The sequence below is a fragment of the Bombina bombina genome, chromosome 3 (genome assembly GCF_027579735.1).
Source record: "Bombina bombina isolate aBomBom1 chromosome 3, aBomBom1.pri, whole genome shotgun sequence".
Taxonomy (NCBI): Eukaryota; Metazoa; Chordata; class Amphibia; order Anura; family Bombinatoridae; genus Bombina; species Bombina bombina.
This window is the reverse complement of record NC_069501.1, coordinates 84,779,418-84,803,979: the sequence shown is the minus strand read 5'-3', so window position 1 is coordinate 84,803,979 and position 24,562 is coordinate 84,779,418. Positions and strand designations below refer to the sequence as shown.

Below are 24,562 nucleotides of genomic sequence, written 5' to 3'. Positions count from 1 at the left end.
CTCTTTTTTGGGAACTACGAACAGATTGGAGTAGAACCCCATCCCTTGTTCTTCTAATGGAACAGGATGAATCACTCCCATTTTTAACAGGTCTTCTACACAATGTAAGAATGCCTGTCTTTTTATGTGGTCTGAAGACAATTGAGACCTGTGGAACCTCCCCCTTGGGGGAAGCCCCTTGAATTCCAGAAGATAACCTTGGGAGACTATTTCTAGTGCCCAAGGATCCAGAACATCTCTTGCCCAAGCCTGAGCGAAGAGAGAGAGTCTGCCCCCCACCAGATCCGGTCCCGGATCGGGGGCCAACATCTCATGCTGTCTTGGTAGCAGTGGCAGGTTTCTTGGCCTGCTTTCCTTTGTTCCAGCCTTGCATTGGTCTCCAGGCTGGCTTGGATTGAGAAGTATTATCCTCTTGCTTAGAGGACGTAGCACTTGGGGCTGGTCCGTTTCTGCGAAAGGGACGAAAATTAGGTTTATTTTTGGCCTTGAAAGACCTATCCTGAGGAAGGGCGTGGCCCTTGCCCCCAGTGATATCAGAGATAATCTCTTTCAAGTCAGGGCCAAACAGCGTTTTCCCCTTGAAAGGAATGTTAAGCAATTTGTTCTTGGAAGACGCATCCGCTGACCAAGATTTTAACCAAAGCGCTCTGCGCGCCACAATAGCAAAACCAGAATTTTTCGCCGCTAACCTAGCCAATTGCAAAGTGGCGTCTAGGGTGAAAGAATTAGCCAATTTGAGAGCACGGATTCTGTCCATAATCTCCTCATAAGGAGGAGAATCACTATCGATCGCCTTTACTAGCTCATCGAACCAGAAACACGCGGCTGTAGTGACAGGGACAATGCATGAAATTGGTTGTAGAAGGTAACCCTGCTGAACAAACATCTTTTTAAGCAAACCTTCTAATTTTTTATCCATAGGATCTTTGAAAGCACAACTATCTTCTATGGGTATAGTGGTGCGTTTGTTTAAAGTAGAAACCGCTCCCTCGACCTTGGGGACTGTCTGCCATAAGTCCTTTCTGGGGTCGACCATAGGAAACAATTTTTTAAATATGGGGGGAGGGACGAAAGGTATACCGGGCCTTTCCCATTCTTTATTTACAATGTCCGCCACCCGCTTGGGTATAGGAAAAGCTTCTGGGAGCCCCGGGACCTCTAGGAACTTGTCCATTTTACATAGTTTCTCTGGGATGATCAAATTCTCACAATCATCCAGAGTGGATAATACCTCCTTAAGCAGAGCGCGGAGATGTTCCAACTTAAATTTAAATGTAATCACATCGGGTTCAGCTTGTTGAGAAATTTTCCCTGAATCCGAAATTTCTCCCTCAGACAAAACCTCCCTGGCCCCCTCAGACTGGTGTAGGGGCATTTCAGAACCATTATCATCAGCGTCCTCATGCTCTTCAGTATCTAAAACAGAGCAGTCGCGCTTACGCTGATAAGTGGGCATTTTGGCTAAAATGTTTTTGATAGAATTATCCATTACAGCCGTTAATTGTTGCATAGTAAGGAGTATTGGCGCGCTAGATGTACTAGGGGCCTCCTGAGTGGGCAAGACTCGTGTAGACGAAGGAGGGAATGATGCAGTACCATGCTTACTCCCCTCACTTGAGGAATCATCTTGGGCATCATTTTCAGTGTCACATAAATCACATTTATTTAAATGAGAAGGAACCCTGGCTTCCCCACATTCAGAACACAGTCTATCTGGTAGTTCAGACATGTTAAACAGGCATAAACTTGATAACAAAGTACAAAAAACGTTTTAAAATAAAACCGTTACTGTCACTTTAAATTTTAAACTGAACACACTTTATTACTGCAATTGCGAAAAAGTATGAAGGAATTGTTCAAAATTCACCAAAATTTCACCACAGTGTCTTAAAGCCTTAAAAGTATTGCACACCAAATTTGGAAGCTTTAACCCTTAAAATAACGGAACCGGAGCCGTTTTTAACTTTAACCCCTTTACAGTCCCTGGTATCTGCTTTGCTGAGACCCAACCAAGCCCAAAGGGGAATACGATACCAAATGACGCCTTCAGAAAGTCTTTTCTATGTATTAGAGCTCCTCACACATGCGACTGCATGTCATGCCTCTCAAAAAACAGAATTTATGTTTACCTGATAAATTTCTTTCTCCAACGGTGTGTCCGGTCCACGGCGTCATCCTTACTTGTGGGATATTCTCTTCCCCAACAGGAAATGGCAAAGAGCCCAGCAAAGCTGGTCACATGATCCCTCCTAGGCTCCGCCTACCCCAGTCATTCGACCGACGTTAAGGAGGAATATTTGCATAGGAGAAACCATATGGTACCGTGGTGACTGTAGTTAAAGAAAATAAATTATCAGACCTGATTAAAAAACCAGGGCGGGCCGTGGACCGGACACACCTTTGGAGAAAGAAATTTATCAGGTAAACATAAATTCTGTTTTCTCCAACATAGGTGTGTCCGGTCCACGGCGTCATCCTTACTTGTGGGAACCAATACCAAAGCTTTAGGACACGGATGAAGGGAGGGAGCAAATCAGGTCACCTAAATGGAAGGCACCACGGCTTGCAAAACCTTTCTCCCAAAAATAGCCTCAGAAGAAGCAAAAGTATCAAACTTGTAAAATTTGGTAAAAGTGTGCAGTGAAGACCAAGTCGCTGCCCTACATATCTGATCAACAGAAGCCTCGTTCTTGAAGGCCCATGTGGAAGCCACAGCCCTAGTGGAATGAGCCGTGATTCTTTCGGGAGGCTGCCGTCCGGCAGTCTCGTAAGCCAATCTGATGATGCTTTTAATCCAAAAAGAGAGAGAGGTAGAAGTTGCTTTTTGACCTCTCCTTTTACCTGAATAAACAACAAACAAGGAAGATGTTTGTCTAAAATCCTTTGTAGCATCTAAATAGAATTTTAGAGCGCGAACAACATCCAAATTGTGCAACAAACGTTCCTTCTTTGAAACTGGTTTTGGACACAGAGAAGGTACGATAATCTCCTGGTTAATGTTTTTGTTAGAAACAACTTTTGGAAGAAAACCAGGTTTAGTACGTAAAACCACCTTATCTGCATGGAACACCAGATAAGGAGGAGAACACTGCAGAGCAGATAATTCTGAGACTCTTCTAGCAGAAGAAATCGCAACTAAAAACAAAACTTTCCAAGATAATAACTTAATATCAACGGAATGTAAGGGTTCAAACGGAACCCCCTGAAGAACTGAAAGAACTAAATTGAGACTCCAAGGAGGAGTCAAAGGTTTGTAAACAGGCTTGATTCTAACCAGAGCCTGAACAAAGGCTTGAACATCTGGCACAGCTGCCAGCTTTTTGTGAAGTAATACCGACAAGGCAGAAATCTGTCCCTTCAGGGAACTAGCAGATAATCCTTTTTCCAATCCTTCTTGAAGGAAGGATAGAATCCTAGGAATCTTAACCTTGTCCCAAGGGAATCCTTTAGATTCACACCAACAGATATATTTTTTCCAAATTTTGTGGTAAATCTTTCTAGTTACAGGCTTTCTGGCCTGAACAAGAGTATCGATAACAGAATCTGAGAATCCTCGCTTCAATAAAATCAAGCGTTCAATCTCCAAGCAGTCAGCTGGAGTGAAACCAGATTCGGATGTTCGAACGGACCCTGAACAAGAAGGTCTCGTCTCAAAGGTAGCTTCCAAGGTGGAGCCGATGACATATTCACCAGATCTGCATACCAAGTCCTGCGTGGCCACGCAGGAGCTATCAAGATCACCGACGCCCTCTCCTGATTGATCCTGGCTACCAGCCTGGGGATGAGAGGAAATGGCGGGAACACATAAGCTAGTTTGAAGGTCCAAGGTGCTACTAGTGCATCCACTAGAGCCGCCTTGGGATCCCTGGATCTGGCCCCGTAGCAAGGAACTTTGAAGTTCTGACGAGAGGCCATCAGATCCATGTCTGGAATGCCCCACAGGTGAGTGACTTGGGCAAAGATTTCCGGATGGAGTTCCCACTCCCCCGGATGCAATGTCTGACGACTCAGAAAATCCGCTTCCCAATTTTCCACTCCTGGGATGTGGATAGCAGACAGGTGGCAGGAGTGAGACTCCGCCCATAGAATGATTTTGGTCACTTCTTCCATCGCTAGGGAACTCCTTGTTCCCCCCTGATGGTTGATGTACGCAACAGTTGTCATGTTGTCTGATTGAAACCGTATGAACTTGGTCCTCGCTAGCCGAGGCCAGGCCTTGAGAGCATTGAATATCGCTCTCAGTTCCAGAATATTTATCGGTAGAAGAGATTCTTCCCGAGACCAAAGACCCTGAGCTTTCAGGGATCCCCAGACCGCGCCCCAGCCCATCAGACTGGCGTCGGTCGTGACAATGACCCACTCTGGTCTGCGGAACGTCATCCCTTGAGACAGATTGTCCAGGGACAGCCACCAACGGAGTGAGTCTCTGGTCCTCTGATTTACTTGTATCTTCGGAGACAAGTCTGTATAGTCCCCATTCCACTGACTGAGCATGCACAGTTGTAATGGTCTTAGATGAATGCGCGCAAAAGGAACTATGTCCATCGCCGCTACCATCAACCCTATCACTTCCATGCACTGAGCTATGGAAGGAAGAGGAACGGAATGAAGTATCCGACAAGAGTCTAGAAGTTTTGTTTTTCTGGCCTCTGTTAGAAAGATCCTCATTTCTAAAGAGTCTATAATTGTTCCCAAGAAGGGAACCCTTGTTGACGGGGATAGAGAACTCTTTTCCACGTTCACTTTCCAGCCGTGAGATCTGAGAAAGGCCAGGACAATGTCCGTGTGAGCCTTTGCTTGAGGAAGGGACGACGCTTGAATCAGAATGTCGTCCAGGTAAGGTACTACTGCAATGCCCCTTGGTCTTAGCACCGCTAGAAGGGAGCCTAGTACCTTTGTGAAAATCCTTGGAGCAGTGGCTAATCCGAAAGGAAGCGCCACGAACTGGTAATGTTTGTCCAGGAATGCAAACCTTAGGAACCGAAGATGTTCCTTGTGGATAGGAATATGTAGATACGCATCCTTTAAATCCACCGTGGTCATGAATTGACCCTCCTGGATGGAAGGAAGAATAGTTCGAATGGTTTCCATCTTGAAAGATGGAACCTTGAGAAACTTGTTTAAGATCTTGAGATCTAAGATTGGTCTGAACGTTCCCTCTTTTTTGGGAACTATGAACAGATTGGAGTAGAACCCCATCCCTTGTTCTCTTAGTGGAACAGGATGAATCACTCCCATTTTTAACAGGTCTTCTACACAATGTAAGAACGCCTGTCTTTTTATGTGGTCTGAAGACAACTGAGACCTGTGGAACCTCCCCCTTGGGGGAAGTCCCTTGAATTCCAGAAGATAACCCTGGGAGACTATTTCTAGCGCCCAAGGATCCAGAACATCTCTTGCCCAAGCCTGAGCGAAGAGAGAGAGTCTGCCCCCCACCAGATCCGGTCCCGGATCGGGGGCCAATATTTCATGCTGTCTTGGTAGCAGTGGCAGGCTTCTTGGCCTGCTTTCCCTTGTTCCAGCCTTGCATTGGTCTCCAAGCTGGCTTGGCTTGAGAAGTATTACCCTCTTGCTTAGAGGACGTAGCACTTTGGGCTGGTCCGTTTTTACGAAAGGGACGAAAATTGGGTCTATTTTTCGCCTTGAAAGGCCGATCCTGAGGAAGGGCGTGGCCCTTACCCCCAGTGATATCCGAGATAATCTCTTTCAAGTCAGGGCCAAACAGCGTTTTCCCCTTGAAAGGAATGTTTAGTAGCTTGTTCTTGGAAGACGCGTCAGCCGACCAAGATTTCAACCAAAGCGCTCTGCGCGCCACAATAGCAAACCCAGAATTCTTAGCCGCTAACCTAGCCAATTGCAAAGTGGCGTCTAGGGTGAAAGAATTAGCCAATTTGAGAGCATTGATTCTGTCCATAATCTCCTCATAAGGAGGAGAATCACTATCGAGCGCCTTTATCAGTTCATCAAACCAGAAACATGCGGCTGTAGTGACAGGGACAATGCATGAAATTGGTTGTAGAAGGTAACCCTGCTGAACAAACATCTTTTTAAGCAAACCTTCTAATTTTTTATCCATAGGATCTTTGAAGGCACAACTATCCTCTATGGGTATAGTGGTGCGTTTGTTTAAAGTAGAAACCGCTCCCTCGACCTTGGGGACTGTCTGCCATAAGTCCTTTCTGGGGTCGACCATAGGAAACAATTTTTTAAATATGGGGGGAGGGACGAAAGGAATACCGGGCCTTTCCCATTCTTTATTAACAATGTCCGCCACCCGCTTGGGTATAGGAAAAGCTTCTGGGAGCTCCGGCACCTCTAGGAACTTGTCCATTTTACATAGTTTCTCTGGGATGACCAACTTTTCACAATCATCCAGAGTGGATAATACCTCCTTAAGCAGAATGCGGAGATGTTCCAACTTAAATTTAAATGCAATTACATCAGGTTCAGCCTGTTGAGAAATGTTCCCTGAATCAGTAATTTCTCCCTCAGACAAAACCTCCCTGGCCCCCTCAGATTGGGTTAGGGGCCCTTCAGAGATATTAATATCAGCGTCGTCATGCTCTTCAGTAACTAAAACAGAGCAGCCACGCTTACGCTGACAAGGGTTCATTTTGGCTAAAATGTTTTTGACAGAATTATCCATTACAGCCGTTAATTGTTGCATAGTAAGCAGTATTGGCGCGCTAGATGTACTAGGGGCCTCCTGAGTGGGCAAGACTCGTGTAGACGAAGGAGGGAATGATGCAGTACCATGCTTACTCCCCTCACTTGAGGAATCATCTTGGGCATCATTGTCATTATCACATAAATCACATTTATTTAAATGAACAGGAATTCTGGCTTCCCCACATTCAGAACACAGTCTATCTGGTAGTTCAGACATGTTAAACAGGCATAAACTTGATAATAAAGTACAAAAAACGTTTTAAAATAAAACCGTTACTGTCACTTTAAATTTTAAACTGAACACACTTTATTACTGCAATTGCGAAAAAACATGAAGGAATTGTACAAAATTCACCAAATTTTCACCACAGTGTCTTAAAGCCTTAAAAGTATTGCACACCAAATTTGGAAGCTTTAACCCTTAAAATAACGGAACCGGAGCCGTTTTAACACTTTAACCCCTTTACAGTCCCTGGTATCTGCTTTGCTGAGACCCAACCAAGCCCAAAGGGGAATACGATACCAAATGACGCCTTCAGAAAGTCTTTTCTAAGTATCAGAGCTCCTCTCACATGCGACTGCATGCCATGCCTCTCAAAAACAAGTGCGCCACACCGGCGCGAAAATGAGACTCTGCTTATGCTTTGGGAAAGCCCCAGAGAAATAAGGTGTCTAATACAGTGCCTGCCGATATTGTAATATCAATAAACCCAGATAAAATGATTCCTCAAAGCTAAATATGTTTTAAAACTGAATCGATTTAGCCCAGAAAAGTCTACAATCTTAATAAGCCCTTGTGAAGCCCTTATTTACCATCGTAATAAACATGGCTTACCGGATCCCATAGGGAAAAATGACAGCTTCCAGCATTACATCGTCTTGTTAGAATGTGTCATACCTCAAGCAGCAAGAGACTGCACACTGTTCCCCCAACTGAAGTTACTTGCTCTCAACAGTCCTGTGTGGAACAGCCATGGATTTTAGTTACGGTGCTAAAATCATTTTCCTCATACAAACAGAAATCTTCATCTCTTTTCTGTTTCTGAGTAAATAGTACATACCAGCACTATTTTAAAATAACAAACTCTTGATTGAATAATAAAAACTACAGTTAAACACTAAAAAACTCTAAGCCATCTCCGTGGAGATGTTGCCTGTACAACGGCAAAGAGAATGACTGGGGTAGGCGGAGCCTAGGAGGGATCATGTGACCAGCTTTGCTGGGCTCTTTGCCATTTCCTGTTGGGGAAGAGAATATCCCACAAGTAAGGATGACGCCGTGGACCGGACACACCTATGTTGGAGAAACAAGTGCGCAATACCGGCGCGAAAATGAGGCTCTGCCTATTATTAGGGAAAGCCCCTAAAGAATAAGGTGTCTAAAACAGTGCCTGCTGATATTATTTTACCAAAATACCCAGATTAAATGATTCCTCAAGGCTAAATATGTGTAATATATGAATCGATTTAGCCCAGAAAATGTCTACAGTCTTAATAAGCCCTTGTGAAGCCCTTATTTACTATCTGAATAAAAATGGCTTACCGGATCCCATAGGGAAAATGACAGCTTCCAGCATTACATCGTCTTGTTAGAATGTGTCATACCTCAAGCAGCAAAAGACTGCTCACTGTTCCCCCAACTGAAGTTAATTCCTCTCAACAGTCCTGTGTGGAACAGCCATGGATTTTAGTAACGGTTGCTAAAATCATTTTCCTCTTACAAACAGAAATCTTCATCTCTTTTCTGTTTCAGAGTAAATAGTACATACCAGCACTATTTTAAAATAACAAACTCTTGATTGAATAATAAAAACTACAGTTAAACACTAAAAAACTCTAAGCCATCTCCGTGGAGATGTTGCCTGTACAACGGCAAAGAGAATGACTGGGGTAGGCGGAGCCTAAGAGGGATCATGTGACCAGCTTTGCTGGGCTCTTTGCCATTTCCTGTTGGGGAAGAGAATATCCCACAAGTAAGGATGACGCCGTGGACCGGACACACCTATGTTGGAGAAAACAGAATTTATGTTTACCTGATAAATTACTTTCTCCAACGGTGTGTCCGGTCCACGGCGTCATCCTTACTTGTGGGATATTCTCTTCCCCAACAGGAAATGGCAAAGAGCCCAGCAAAGCTGGTCACATGATCCCTCCTAGGCTCCGCCTACCCCAGTCATTCGACCGACGTTAAGGAGGAATATTTGCATAGGAGAAACCATATGATACCGTGGTGACTGTAGTTAAAGAAAATAAAATATCAGACCTGATTAAAAAACCAGGGCGGGCCGTGGACCGGACACACCGTTGGAGAAAGTAATTTATCAGGTAAACATAAATTCTGTTTTCTCCAACATAGGTGTGTCCGGTCCACGGCGTCATCCTTACTTGTGGGAACCAATACCAAAGCTTTAGGACACGGATGAAGGGAGGGAGCAAATCAGGTCACCTAAATGGAAGGCACCACGGCTTGCAAAACCTTTCTCCCAAAAATAGCCTCAGAAGAAGCAAAAGTATCAAACTTGTAAAATTTGGTAAAAGTGTGCAGTGAAGACCAAGTCGCTGCCCTACATATCTGATCAACAGAAGCCTCGTTCTTGAAGGCCCATGTGGAAGCCACAGCCCTAGTGGAATGAGCTGTGATTCTTTCGGGAGGCTGCCGTCCGGCAGTCTCGTAAGCCAATCTGATGATGCTTTTAATCCAAAAAGAGAGAGAGGTAGAAGTTGCTTTTTGACCTCTCCTTTTACCGGAATAAACAACAAACAAGGAAGATGTTTGTCTAAAATCCTTTGTAGCATCTAAATAGAATTTTAGAGCGCGAACAACATCCAAATTGTGCAACAAACGTTCCTTCTTCGAAACTGGTTTCGGACACAGAGAAGGTACGATAATCTCCTGGTTAATGTTTTTGTTAGAAACAACTTTTGGAAGAAAACCAGGTTTAGTACGTAAAACCACCTTATCTGCATGGAACACCAGATAAGGAGGAGAACACTGCAGAGCAGATAATTCTGAAACTCTTCGAGCAGAAGAAATTGCAACCAAAAACAAAACTTTCCAAGATAATAACTTAATATCAACGGAATGTAAGGGTTCAAACGGAACCCCCTGAAGAACTGAAAGAACTAAGTTGAGACTCCAAGGAGGAGTCAAAGGTTTGTAAACAGGCTTGATTCTGACCAGAGCCTGAACAAAGGCTTGAACATCTGGCACAGCTGCCAGCTTTTTGTGAAGTAACACAGACAAGGCAGAAATCTGTCCCTTCAGGGAACTTGCAGATAATCCTTTTTCCAATCCTTCTTGAAGGAAGGATAGAATCTTAGGAATTTTAACCTTGTCCCAAGGGAATCCTTTAGATTCACACCAACAGATATATTTTTTCCAAATTTTGTGGTAAATCTTTCTAGTTACAGGCTTTCTGGCCTGAACAAGAGTATCGATAACAGAATCTGAGAACCCTCGCTTCGATAAGATCAAGCGTTCAATCTCCAAGCAGTCAGCTGGAGTGAGACCAGATTCGGATGTTCGAACGGACCCTGAACAAGAAGGTCTCGTCTCAAAGGTAGCTTCCATGGTGGAGCCGATGACATATTCACCAGATCTGCATACCAAGTCCTGCGTGGCCACGCAGGAGCTATCAAGATCACAGACGCCCTCTCCTGATTGATCCTGGCTACCAGCCTGGGGATGAGAGGAAACGGCGGGAACACATAAGCTAGTTTGAAGGTCCAAGGTGCTACTAGTGCATCCACTAGAGCCGCCTTGGGATCCCTGGATCTGGACCCGTAGCAAGGAACTTTGAAGTTCTGACGAGAGGCCATCAGATCCATGTCTGGAATGCCCCACAGTTGAGTGACTTGGGCAAAGATTTCCGGATGGAGTTCCCACTCCCCCGGATGCAATGTCTGACGACTCAGAAAATCCGCTTCCCAATTTTCCACTCCTGGGATGTGGATAGCAGACAGGTGGCAGGAGTGAGACTCCGCCCATAGAATGATTTTGGTCACTTCTTCCATCGCTAGGGAACTCCTTGTTCCCCCCTGATGGTTGATGTACGCAACAGTTGTCATGTTGTCTGATTGAAACCGTATGAACTTGGCCCTCGCTAGCTGAGGCCAAGCTTTGAGAGCATTGAATATCGCTCTCAGTTCCAGAATATTTATCGGTAGAAGAGATTCTTCCCGAGACCAAAGACCCTGAGCTTTCAGGGATCCCCAGACCGCGCCCCAGCCCATCAGACTGGCGTCGGTCGTGACAATGACCCACTCTGGTCTGCGGAAGGTCATCCCTTGTGACAGGTTGTCCAGGGACAGCCACCAACGGAGTGAGTCTCTGGTCCTCTGATTTACTTGTATCTTCGGAGACAAGTCTGTATAGTCCCCATTCCACTGACTGAGCATGCACAGTTGTAATGGTCTTAGATGAATGCGCGCAAAAGGAACTATGTCCATTGCCGCTACCATCAAACCTATCACTTCCATGCACTGCGCTATGGAAGGAAGAGGAACGGAATGAAGTATCCAACAAGAGTCTAGAAGCTTTGTTTTTCTGGCTTCTGTCAGAAAAATCCTCATTTCTAAGGAGTCTATTATTGTTCCCAAGAAGGGAACCCTTGTTGACGGAGATAGAGAACTCTTTTCCACGTTCACTTTCCATCCGTGAGATCTGAGAAAGGCCAGGACAATGTCCGTGTGAGCCTTTGCTTGAGGAAGGGACGACGCTTGAATCAGAATGTCGTCCAAGTAAGGTACTACGGCAATGCCCCTTGGTCTTAGCACAGCTAGAAGGGACCCTAGTACCTTTGTGAAAATCCTTGGAGCAGTGGCTAATCCGAAAGGAAGCGCCACGAACTGGTAATGCTTGTCCAGGAATGCGAACCTTAGGAACCGATGATGTTCCTTGTGGATAGGAATATGTAGATACGCATCCTTTAAATCCACCGTGGTCATGAATTGACCTTCCTGGATGGAAGGAAGAATTGTTCGAATGGTTTCCATCTTGAACGATGGAACCTTGAGAAACTTGTTTAAGATCTTGAGATCTAAGATTGGTCTGAACGTTCCCTCTTTTTTGGGAACTATGAACAGATTGGAGTAGAACCCCATCCCTTGTTCTCCTAATGGAACAGGATGAATCACTCCCATTTTTAACAGGTCTTCTACACAATGTAAGAATGCCTGTCTTTTTATGTGGTCTGAAGACAACTGAGACCTGTGGAACCTCCCCCTTGGGGGAAGCCCCCTGAACTCCAGAAAATAACCTTGGGAGACTATTTCTAGCGCCCAAGGATCCAGAACATCTCTTGCCCAAGCCTGAGCGAAGAGAGAGAGTCTGCCCCCCACCAGATCCGGTCCCGGATCGGGGGCCAACATTTCATGCTGTCTTGGTAGCAGTGGCAGGTTTATTGGCCTGCTTTCCCTTGTTCCAGCCTTGCATTGGTCTCCAAGCTGGCTTGGCTTGAGAAGAATTACCCTCTTGCTTAGAGGACGTAGCACTTTGGGCCGGTCCGTTTCTACGAAAGGGACGAAAATTAGGTTTATTTTTTGCCTTGAAAGGCCGATCCTGAGGAAGGGCGTTGCCCTTACCCCCAGTGATATCAGAGATAATCTCTTTCAAGTCAGGGCCAAACAGCGCTTTCCCCTTGAAAGGAATGTTAAGTAGCTTGTTCTTGGAAGACGCATCAGCTGACCAAGATTTCAACCAAAGCGCTCTGCGCGCCACAATAGCAAACCCAGAGTTCTTAGCCGCTAACCTAGCCAATTGCAAAGTGGCGTCTAAGGTGAAAGAATTAGCCAATTTGAGAGCATTGATTCTGTCCATAATCTCCTCATAAGGAGGAGAATCACTATCGACCGCCTTTACCAGCTCATCGAACCAGAAACACGCGGCTGTAGCGACAGGGACAATGCATGAAATTGGTTGTAGAAGGTAACCCTGCTGAACAAACATCTTTTTAAGTAAACCTTCTAATTTTTTATCCATAGGATCTTTGAAAGCACAACTATCTTCTATGGGTATAGTGGTGCGTTTGTTTAAGGTGGAAACCGCTCCCTCGACCTTGGGGACTGTCTGCCATAAGTCCTTTCTGGGGTCGACCATAGGAAACAATTTTTTAAATATGGGGGGAGGGACGAAAGGAATACCGGGCCTTTCCCATTCTTTATTTACAATGTCCGCCACCCGCTTGGGTATAGGAAAAGCTTCTGGGAGCCCCGGGACCTCTAGGAACTTGTCCATTTTACATAGTTTCTCTGGGATGACCAACTTGTCACAATCATCCAGAGTGGATAATACCTCCTTAAGCAGAATGCGGAGATGTTCCAACTTAAATTTAAACGTAATCACATCAGGTTCAGCTTGTTGAGAAATGTTCCCTGAATCAGTAATTTCTCCCTCAGACAAAACCTCCCTGGCCCCATCAGACTGGTTTAGGGGCCCTTCAGAACCATTATTATCAGCGTCGTCATGCTCTTCAGTATCTAAAACAGAGCAGTCGCGCTTACGCTGATAAGTGTTCATTTTGGCTAAAATGTTTTTGACAGAATTATCCATTACAGCCGTTAATTGTTGCATAGTAAGGAGTATTGGCGCGCTAGATGTACTAGGGGCCTCCTGAGTGGGCAAGACTCGTGTAGACGAAGGAGGGAATGATGCAGTACCATGCTTACTCCCCTCACTTGAGGAATCATCTTGGGCATCATTGTCATTGTCACATAAATCACATTTATTTAAATGAGAAGGAATTCTGGCTTCCCCACATTCAGAACACAGTCTATCTGGTAGTTCAGACATGTTAAACAGGCATAAACTTGATAACAAAGTACAAAAAACGTTTTAAAATAAAACCGTTACTGTCACTTTAAATTTTAAACTGAACACACTTTATTACTGCAATTGCGAAAAAATATGAAGGAATTGTTCAAAATTCACCAAAATTTCACCACAGTGTCTTAAAGCCTTAAAAGTATTGCACACCAAATTTTGAAGCTTTAACCCTTAAAATAACGGAACCGGAGCCGTTTTTAACTTTAACCCCTTTACAGTCCCTGGTATCTGCTTTGCTGAGACCCAACCAAGCCCAAAGGGGAATACGATACCAAATGACGCCTTCAGAAAGTCTTTTCTAAGTATCAGAGCTCCTCACACATGCGACTGCATGTCATGCCTCTCAAAAAACGGAATTTATGTTTACCTGATAAATTTCTTTCTCCAACGGTGTGTCCGGTCCACGGCGTCATCCTTACTTGTGGGATATTCTCTTCCCCAACAGGAAATGGCAAAGAGCCCAGCAAAGCTGGTCACATGATCCCTCCCAGGCTCCGCCTACCCCAGTCATTCGACCGACGTTAAGGAGGAATATTTGCATAGGAGAAACCATATGGTACCGTGGTGACTGTAGTTAAAGAAAATAAAATATCAGACCTGATTAAAAAAAAAAACCAGGGCGGGCCGTGGACCGGACACACCGTTGGAGAAAGAAATTTATCAGGTAAACATAAATTCCGTTTTCTCCAACATAGGTGTGTCCGGTCCACGGCGTCATCCTTACTTGTGGGAACCAATACCAAAGCTTTAGGACACGGATGAAGGGAGGGAGCAAATCAGGTCACCTAAATGGAAGGCACCACGGCTTGCAAAACCTTTCTCCCAAAAATAGCCTCAGAAGAAGCAAAAGTATCAAACTTGTAAAATTTGGTAAAAGTGTGCAGTGAAGACCAAGTCGCTGCCCTACATATCTGATCAACAGAAGCCTCGTTCTTGAAGGCCCATGTGGAAGCCACAGCCCTAGTGGAATGAGCTGTGATTCTTTCGGGAGGCTGCCGTCCGGCAGTCTCGTAAGCCAATCTGATGATGCTTTTAATCCAAAAAGAGAGAGAGGTAGAAGTTGCTTTTTGACCTCTCCTTTTACCTGAATAAACAACAAACAAGGAAGATGTTTGTCTAAAATCCTTTGTAGCATCTAAATAGAATTTTAGAGCGCGAACAACATCCAAATTGTGCAACAAACGTTCCTTCTTTGAAACTGGTTTTGGACACAGAGAAGGTACGATAATCTCCTGGTTAATGTTTTTGTTAGAAACAACTTTTGGAAGAAAACCAGGTTTAGTACGTAAAACCACCTTATCTGCATGGAACACCAGATAAGGAGGAGAACACTGCAGAGCAGATAATTCTGAGACTCTTCTAGCAGAAGAAATCGCAACTAAAAACAAAACTTTCCAAGATAATAACTTAATATCAACGGAATGTAAGGGTTCAAACGGAACCCCCTGAAGAACTGAAAGAACTAAATTGAGACTCCAAGGAGGAGTCAAAGGTTTGTAAACAGGCTTGATTCTAACCAGAGCCTGAACAAAGGCTTGAACATCTGGCACAGCTGCCAGCTTTTTGTGAAGTAATACCGACAAGGCAGAAATCTGTCCCTTCAGGGAACTTGCAGATAATCCTTTTTCCAATCCTTCTTGAAGGAAGGATAGAATCCTAGGAATCTTAACCTTGTCCCAAGGGAATCCTTTAGATTCACACCAACAGATATATTTTTTCCAAATTTTGTGGTAAATCTTTCTAGTCACAGGCTTTCTGGCCTGAACAAGAGTATCGATAACAGAATCTGAGAATCCTCGCTTCGATAAAATCAAGCGTTCAATCTCCAAGCAGTCAGCTGGAGTGAAACCAGATTCGGATGTTCGAACGGACCCTGAACAAGAAGGTCTCGTCTCAAAGGTAGCTTCCAAGGTGGAGCCGATGACATATTCACCAGATCTGCATACCAAGTCCTGCGTGGCCACGCAGGAGCTATCAAGATCACCGACGCCCTCTCCTGCTTGATCCTGGCTATCAGCCTGGGGATGAGAGGAAATGGCGGGAACACATAAGCTAGTTTGAAGGTCCAAGGTGCTACTAGTGCATCCACTAGAGCCGCCTTGGGATCCCTGGATCTGGCCCCGTAGCAAGGAACTTTGAAGTTCTGACGAGAGGCCATCAGATCCATGTCTGGAATGCCCCACAGGTGAGTGACTTGGGCAAAGATTTCCGGATGGAGTTCCCACTCCCCCGGATGCAATGTCTGCCGACTCAGAAAATCCGCTTCCCAATTTTCCACTCCTGGGATGTGGATAGCAGACAGGTGGCAGGAGTGAGACTCCGCCCAAAGAATAATTTTGGTTACTTCTTCCATCGCTAGGGAACTCCTTGTTCCCCCCTGATGGTTGATGTACGCAACAGTCGTCGTGTTGTCTGATTGAAACCGTATGAACCTGGTCCTCGCAAGCTGGGGCCAGGCCTGGAGAGCATTGAATATCGCTCTCAGTTCCAGAATATTTATCGGTAGAAGAGATTCTTCCCGAGACCAAAGACCCTGAGCTTTCAGGGATCCCCAGACCGCGCCCCAGCCTATCAGACTGGCGTCGGTCGTGACAATGACCCACTCTGGTCTGTGGAACATCATCCCTTGAGACAGATTGTCCAGGGACAGCCACCAACGGAGTGAGTCTCTGGTCCTCTGATTTACTTGTATCTTCGGAGACAAGTCTGTATAGTCCCCATTCCACTGACTGAGCATGCACAGTTGTAATGGTCTTAGATGAATGCGCGCAAAAGGAACTATGTCCATCGCCGCCACCATCAACCCGATCACTTCCATGCACTGAGCTATGGAAGGAAGAGGAACGGAATGAAGTATCCGACAAGAGTCCAGAAGCTTTGTTTTTCTGGCCTCTGTTAGAAAGATCCTCATTTCTAAGGAGTCTATAATTGTCCCCAAGAAGGGAACCCTTGTTGACGGGGATAGAAAACTCTTTTCCACGTTCACTTTCCAGCCGTGAGATCTGAGAAAGGCCAGGACAATGTCCGTGTGAGCCTTTGCTTGAGGAAGGGACGACGCTTGAATCAGAATGTCGTCCAGGTAAGGTACTACTGCAATGCCCCTTGGTCTTAGCACCGCTAGAAGGGACCCTAGTACCTTTGTGAAAATCCTTGGAGCAGTGGCTAATCCGAAAGGAAGCGCCACGAACTGGTAATGTTTGTCCAGGAATGCAAACCTTAGGAACCGATGATGTTCCTTGTGGATAGGAATATGTAGATACGCATCCTTTAAATCCACCGTGGTCATGAATTGACCTTCCTGGATGGAAGGAAGGATAGTTCGAATGGTTTCCATCTTGAACGATGGGACCTTGAGAAATTTGTTTAAGATCTTGAGATCTAGGATTGGTCTGAACGTTCCCTCTTTTTTGGGAACTATGAACAGATTGGAGTAGAACCCCATCCCTTGTTCTCTTAATGGAACAGGATGAATCACTCCCATTTTTAACAGGTCTTCTACACAATGTAAGAACGCCTGTCTTTTTATGTGGTCTGAAGACAACTGCGACCTGTGGAACCTCCCCCTTGGGGGAAGTCCCTTGAATTCCAGAAGATAACCCTGGGAGACTATTTCTAGCGCCCAAGGATCCAGAACATCTCTTGCCCAAGCCTGAGCGAAGAGAGAGAGTCTGCCCCCCACCAGATCCGGTCCCGGATCGGGGGCCAATATTTCATGCTGTTTTGGTAGCAGTGGCAGGTTTCTTGGCCTGCTTTCCCTTGTTCCAGCCTTGCATTGGTCTCCAAGCTGGCTTGGCCTGAGAAGTATTACCCTCTTGCTTAGAGGACGTAGCACCTTGGGCTGGTCCGTTTTTACGAAAGGGACGAAAATTAGGTCTATTTTTTGCCTTGAAAGGCCGATCCTGAGGAAGGGCGTGGCCCTTACCCCCAGTGATATCAGAGATAATCTCTTTCAAGTCAGGACCAAACAACGTTTTCCCCTTGAAAGGAATGTTTAGTAGCTTGTTCTTGGAAGACGCATCAGCCGACCAAGATTTCAACCAAAGCGCTCTGCGCGCCACAATAGCAAACCCAGAGTTCTTAGCCGCTAACTTAGCCAATTGCAAAGAGGCGTCTAGAGTGAAAGAATTAGCCAATTTGAGAGCATTGATTCTGTCCATAATCTCCTCATAAGGAGGAGAGTCACTATCGAGCACCTTAAGCAGTTCATCAAACCAGAAATATGCGGCAGTAGTGACAGGGACAATGCATGAAATGGGTTGTAGAAGGTAAACCTGCTGAACAAACATCTTTTTAAGCAAACCTTCTAATTTTTTATCCATAGGATCTTTGAAAGCACAACTATCCTCTATGGGAATAGTGGTGCGTTTGTTTAAAGTAGAAACCGCTCCCTCGACCTTGGGGACTGACTGCCATAAGTCCTTTCTGGGGTCGACCATAGGAAACAATTTTTTAAATATGGGGGGAGGGACGAAAGGAATACCGGGCCTTTCCCATTCTTTATTAACAATGTCCGCCACCCGCTTGGGTATAGGAAAAGCTTCTGGGAGCCCCGGCACCTCTAGGAACTTGTCCATTTTACATAGTTTCTCTGGGATGACTAAATTTTCACAATCATCCAGAGTGGATAATACCTCCTTAAGCAAAATGCGGAGATGTTCCAATTTAAATTTAAATGTAATCACATCAGATTCAGCCTGCTGAGAAATGTTCCCTAAATCAGTAATTTCTCCCTCAGACAAAACCTCCCTGGCCCCCTCAGATTGGGTTAGGGGCCCTTCAGAGATATTAATATCAGCGTCGTCATGCTCTTCAGTAACTAAAACAGAGCAGCCACGCTTACGCTGACAAGGGTTCATTTTGGCTAAAATGTTTTTGACAGAATTATCCATTACAGCCGTTAATTGTTGCATAGTAAGGAGTATTGGCGCGCTAGATGTACTAGGGGCCTCCTGAGTGGGCAAGACTCGTGTAGACGAAGGAGGGAATGATGCAGTACCATGCTTACTCCCCTCACTTGAGGAATCATCTTGGGCATCATTGTCATTATCACATAAATCACATTTATTTAAATGAATAGGAATTCTGGCTTCCCCACATTCAGAACACAGTCTATCTGGTAGTTCAGACATGTTAAACAGGCATAAACTTGATCAGAAAGTACAAAAAACGTTTTAAAATAAAACCGTTACTGTCACTTTAAATTTTAAACTGAACACACTTTATTACTGCAATTGCGAAAAAACATGAAGGAATTGTTCAAAATTCACCAAATTTTCACCACAGCGTCTTAAAGCTTTGAAAATATTGCACACCAATTTTGGAAGCTTTAACCCTTAAAATAACGGAACCGGAGCCGTTTTAAGCTTTAAACCCCTTTACAGTCCCTGGTATCTGCTTTGCTGAGACCCAACCAAACCCAAAGGGGAATACGATACCAAATGACGCCTTCAGAAGTCTTTTATAAGTATCAGAGCTCCTCTCACATGCGACTGCATGCCATGCCTCTCAAAAACAAGTGCGCAACACCGGCGCGAAAATGAGACTCTGCCTATGCTTTGGGAAAGCCCCTAAAGAATAAGGTGTCTAAAACAGTGCCTGCCGATATTATTATATCAAAATACCCAGATAAAATGATTCCTCAAGGCTAAATATGTGTTAATAATCAATCGATTTAGCCCAGAAAAAGTCTACAGTTTAAATAAGCCCTTGTGAAGCCCTTATTTACAATCGTAATAAACATGGCTTACCGGATCCCATAGGGAAAATGACAGCTTCCAGCATTACATCGTCTTGTTAGAATGTGTCATACCTCAAGCAGTAAGAGACTGCACACTGTTCCCCCAACTGAAGTTAATTGCTCTCAACAGTCCTGTGTGGAACAGCCATGGATTTTAGTTACGGTTGCTAAAATCATTTTCCTCATACAAACAGAATTCTTCATCTCTTTTCTGTTTCTGAGTAAATAGTACGTACCAGCACTATTTGAAAATAACAAACTCTTGATTGAATAATGAAAAACTACAGTTAAACACTAAAAAACTCTAAGCCATCTCCGTGGAGATGTTGCCTGTACAACGGCAAAGAGAATGACTGGGGTAGGCGGAGCCTGGGAGGGATCATGTGACCAGCTTTGCTGGGCTCTTTGCCATTTCCTGTTGGGGAAGAGAATATCCCACAAGTAAGGATGACGCCGTGGACCGGACACACCTATGTTGGAGAAACAAGTGCGCAACACCGGCGCGAAAATGAGGCTCTGCCTATGATTTGGGAAAGCCCCTAAAGAATAAGGTGTCTAAAACAGTGCCTGCCGATATAATCTTATCAAAATACCCAGATTAAATGATTCCTCAAGGCTAAATATGTGTTAATAATGAATCGATTTAGCCCAGAAAAAGTCTACAGTCTTAATAAGCCCTTGTGAAGCCCTTATTTACTATCTTAATAAACATGGCTTACCGGATCCCATAGGGAAAATGACAGCTTCCAGCATTACATCGTCTTGTTAGAATGTGTCATACCTCAAGCAGCAAGAGACTGCTCACTGTTCCCCCAACTGAAGTTAATTGCTCTCAACAGTCCTGTGTGGAACAGCCATGGATTTTAGTAACGGTTGCTAAAATCATTTTCCTCATACAAACAGAAATCTTCATCTCTTTTCTGTTTCTGAGTAAATAGTACATACCAGCACTATTTTAAAATAACAAACTCTTGATTGAATAATAAAAACTACAGTTAAACACTAAAAAACTCTAAGCCATCTCCGTGGAGATGTTGCCTGTACAACGGCAAAGAGAATGACTGGGGTAGGCGGAGCCTAGGAGGGATCATGTGACCAGCTTTGCTGGGCTCTTTGCCATTTCCTGTTGGGGAAGAGAATATCCCACAAGTAAGGATGACGCCGTGGACCGGACACACCTATGTTGGAGAAATTTGAGATTTGCCAGAAAGAAAATCTACAGCTCATGTGAAGCCCAGATAGATACAACAGTGTCTTTTTATCATATGCTTGTTAATTATACAATTTTCCTGTATTTTAAAGTCTTTTAAAGTGTATAAGAATCACTAAATTGTAAACTCACTAGGGAGCTGGGCCTGAATTGTTTGTTTCCTAGTCTGTGTTATCTGTCTTTATTTATTGTATCCCTTATAATGCTGCAGAATCTGTTGGCGCATTACAAATAAAATTAACAATGATAATCAATAAGGCTATTTGAAAGTAATCATCTAATGTTACATCTAATAATCAACAGTTACAATCGATAAAGTTTTAATAACAAAAAATCAATGTTGAATGTTCTATAAACATCTGCCATTTGCTTTGAACAAACAATTGCAGCACAGTTTTATTATTTTTAACTATTGTGCTAAACTACGCTCCCATACGTGAAGACATAAAATCGCAAAAAAATAAATTACTTGCAAATAGCTACAGTATGTGTTTAATCTCTGAAAAAGAGTTAAACACATATTTAAAGTCAGCTCCAGAGCAGCTATGCACTACTAGTACCGTAGCTGGACACATCTGTTGAGCCAATAACAAGAGACATTTGTGTGGCTACCAATCACCAGCTAGCATTGCTGTTGCTGAGAATATGTACATATACTTTCAACAAAGGATAAAGGGGCCATTATAGTGATAATATAAGGCTTTAATTCGTTACAGCATGTCATTTTATCACTAGCAACCTGACAACGCTGCAAAGGGATAAACACATATTTAAAGTTTTGCTTGGGACCTGCAGACCACTGCTGTTCCCAAGCAGAAACTGCTGCTGATCCAATCAGCAGCGTTAATCGTACAGTTTACATTACAGTTGTTAGCAGGGGTTAAACACATGGTTAACGTATTGCTGGGGACCCGCAGAGCACTGCTTGTTCTGATCAGAAACTGCTGCTGATCCAATCAGCAGTGCTAGTCGCACAGATTACATTACAGCTGTTTTACATTTTGTACAGTGTGAAAGGAAAACCATCATTTACATGTGTAAGATTAACCTATTGTAGTCCAAATTAATTCTGATCACAGCTAAACAATATAAATGCCATTTGTATATAGGCATGATGGATATACTGGACATGTTCGCTCAATGATTATACTGCCACTTTTAATATAGTATTTTTTTTCCATTATGCTTGCGTAACACTACATGATTAAAACCTGACAAACATAATCTCTTACTGCCAAATCAGCAGTGATAGGAGCAGCATACTTACATAGCCACCAAACAGGCTCATTAACCATGCCCTGCCCAGGAACCACAGGCTGACTTCAATGATACGGTTAACCCTTTTGTCACAGTTCCAGGCACAAACTGTGCATTACATACGTCTCTAACAAATTGTATAATTGCATTATTATCATATTCCTCTTCTTTACTAAATATGAATGTGCAGTTGTGCAAACAAATGTTTAGCATTGTGATAATGACGTTAGCTCCTCACCTTGTCATTCGCCGACTTCACGACACTGGTGACTTGTTTTACAGACAGTTCCTTAGGTTGGTTACTGATGTTCTCCTCAAATGCCAGCCGCAGGGAACCCTGGGAAATAACAGAAAGAAGTCAGAGTTATTGCACAAGTATATGGCAGCATAATAACAATCCCTCTGGTTGGTGGTGTGGTTTGTAAAACTACCGATACAGAATTGCTTGGCACATGGTATTTAACCAGAGCTGGATACAACCTGCTGACAGGTATTATCTGTTTAATTGTAGAGCTGAACTTAACGCAGACCCTGTGATTTTCCTGACATTTTAACATTTATTTCATTGTTAGCACAAAAAAATCTATGTTATGTCATCAGATGAATGTGAAAGGCTCTCTACATGACATTGTGCTCTAAAGAGCTACAGAAACCTTTTTAGTCTGTCATTATCTGCTAGATCTTTTTTCTTTCTCTCTTTCCCCTTTTCTTATATCTTTTTTGTAAGGGGACTGTAAAGTCAAAATTAAATATCTATGATTCATGTACAGCATGCGATTTTAAACAACGTTCCAATTTACGTCTATTATCTAATTTGCTTTGTTCTCTTGGTATCCTTTGTTGAAGAATAAACCTAGGTAGGATGAAACAAGCTTGGGAGTGAACATGCGTATTTAGTATTCTATGGCAGCAGTGATTGCAACTATGTATAACATTGCTAAAAAAAATGGTTGCAAACACTGCTCTCTTGTGCACGCTTGTGAGCTTACATAGGATTACTCTTTAGGAAAGGATACAAAGAGAACTAATTTCATGATTTACTCCATTTACATTTAATTTTTACTTTACTGTCCCTTTAAGTATTCAGATATAATATTAATACTTTTATATCAATGACTAGAAGGCTAGATAAATCTTTTAATATGTTCTGCAGAACAAAAAAGCCTGAACAATTCCTTATTAACAAGAAACCGCACCAAATAATACGTTAAAGAGACATAAAACTTTAGTTATAGACAGGCAACAGTGCTATAAAATACTCTGGGCCAGATTACAAGTGGAGCGCGAAGGTTTGCACACAAGCAATAAGGGGTTTATCACAGGTGTTTTGCGCTCATCGGCCTTACCACTCATTAATCTGACAATTGGTGGATTTAAAAATTATTGCTGCAAATGTTGACGTTTATCTCATGGTATCCCTGTTCCTTGAAATTCCATTGTTAAATTATTCAGGCTCTGACATATTGTCTATTTAAACATTGTAATTAAATGTTTTACAGATCCTTAGAAGACGTACACATTTATCACCAAATAGCTTGTGTCATTTACTGAGTTCATGAGTCTATATAACTTTATAGAGCTGGTTTTATATGCACTAAACGACTGTCATTAAAATATGAGTCATATAAATATAAGTATATAAATATTAATATGTGACATTTTCCACACCATTCACAGTCACTACTGCAAAATACAGAATGGAGAAGAATGAAGAAAGTTTAAGGGATATTAAGGGGACAGTCATTTTTTTTTCAGTTGGCTGTGGGACATATCCATATCAGTCAATAAGAATGAGGAACCCATGGATGTTTTCGGGGAATCAAATGTAGTGAAGAATCTGTCACTGACTATGCTTAATAAGTGTGCACATACTGTCCCTTTAAACACCAATCCTCACTTTCGCTAACTATCATTGGTCACCTTACACTGTCACAAAAAACAGCAAATAATTTTAAAATATATATATTTTTGAATATCATAAGTAACAAGATTTTCATGTTTGTGTACAGCTGATACAGAGATAAGATTGCTTTCTGCTGATGGATAATGGCACACCTCCATAAGAGTGACGATATCTATTTTTAAAAAATAGATTTAACCCCTTAATGACCACAGCACTTTTCCATTTTCTGTCCGTTTGGGACCAAGGCTATTTTTACATTTTTGCGGTGTTTGTGTTTAGCTGTAATTTTCCTCTTACTCATTTACTGCACCCACACATATTATATACTGTTTTTCTCGCCATTAAGTGGACTTTCAAAAGATTCCATTATTTTCATCATATCTTATAATTTACTATAAAAAACATTATAAAATATGAGGAAAGAATGGAAAAAACCTCACTTTTTCTAACTTTGACCCCCAAAATCTGTTACACATCTACAACCACCAAAAAACACCCATGCTAAATAGTTTCTAAATTTTGTCCTGAGTTTAGAAATACCCAATGTTTACATGTGCTTTGCTTTTTTTGCAAGTTATAGGGCTATAAATACAAGTAGCACTTTGCTATTTCCAAACCACTTTTTTTCAAAATTAGCGCTAGTTACATTAGAACACTAATATCTTTCAGGAATCCCTGAATATCCATTGACATGTATATATTTATTTTTCGAAGACATCCCAAAGTATTGATCTAGGCCCATTTTGGTATATTTCATGCCACCATTTCACCGCCAAATGCGATCAAATAAAAAAAATTGTTCACTTTTTCATACATTTTTTCACAAACTTTAGGTTTCTCACTGAAATTATTTACAAACAACTTATGCAATTATAGCATAAATGGTTGTAAATGCTTCTCTGGGATCCCCTTTGTTCAGAAATAGCAGACATATATGGCTTTGGCTTTGCTTTTTGGTAATTA

At 43.0% G+C, this 24,562-nt stretch overlaps 1 protein-coding gene across 3 annotated transcripts in view; it reads right to left on the bottom strand.

The window, feature by feature from the left end:
• The window catches only part of C2CD2 (C2 calcium dependent domain containing 2), a 376,932-nt gene that overhangs the window by 283,109 nt on the left and 69,261 nt on the right, over window positions 1-24,562 (bottom strand). For all 3 annotated transcript variants that reach the window (XM_053705898.1, XM_053705900.1, XM_053705901.1), the window contains exon 3: window positions 21,935-22,033. In XM_053705898.1, coding sequence (XP_053561873.1) covers window positions 21,935-22,033 — 99 coding nt within the window. The remainder of the gene's footprint in view (window positions 1-21,934; window positions 22,034-24,562) is intronic.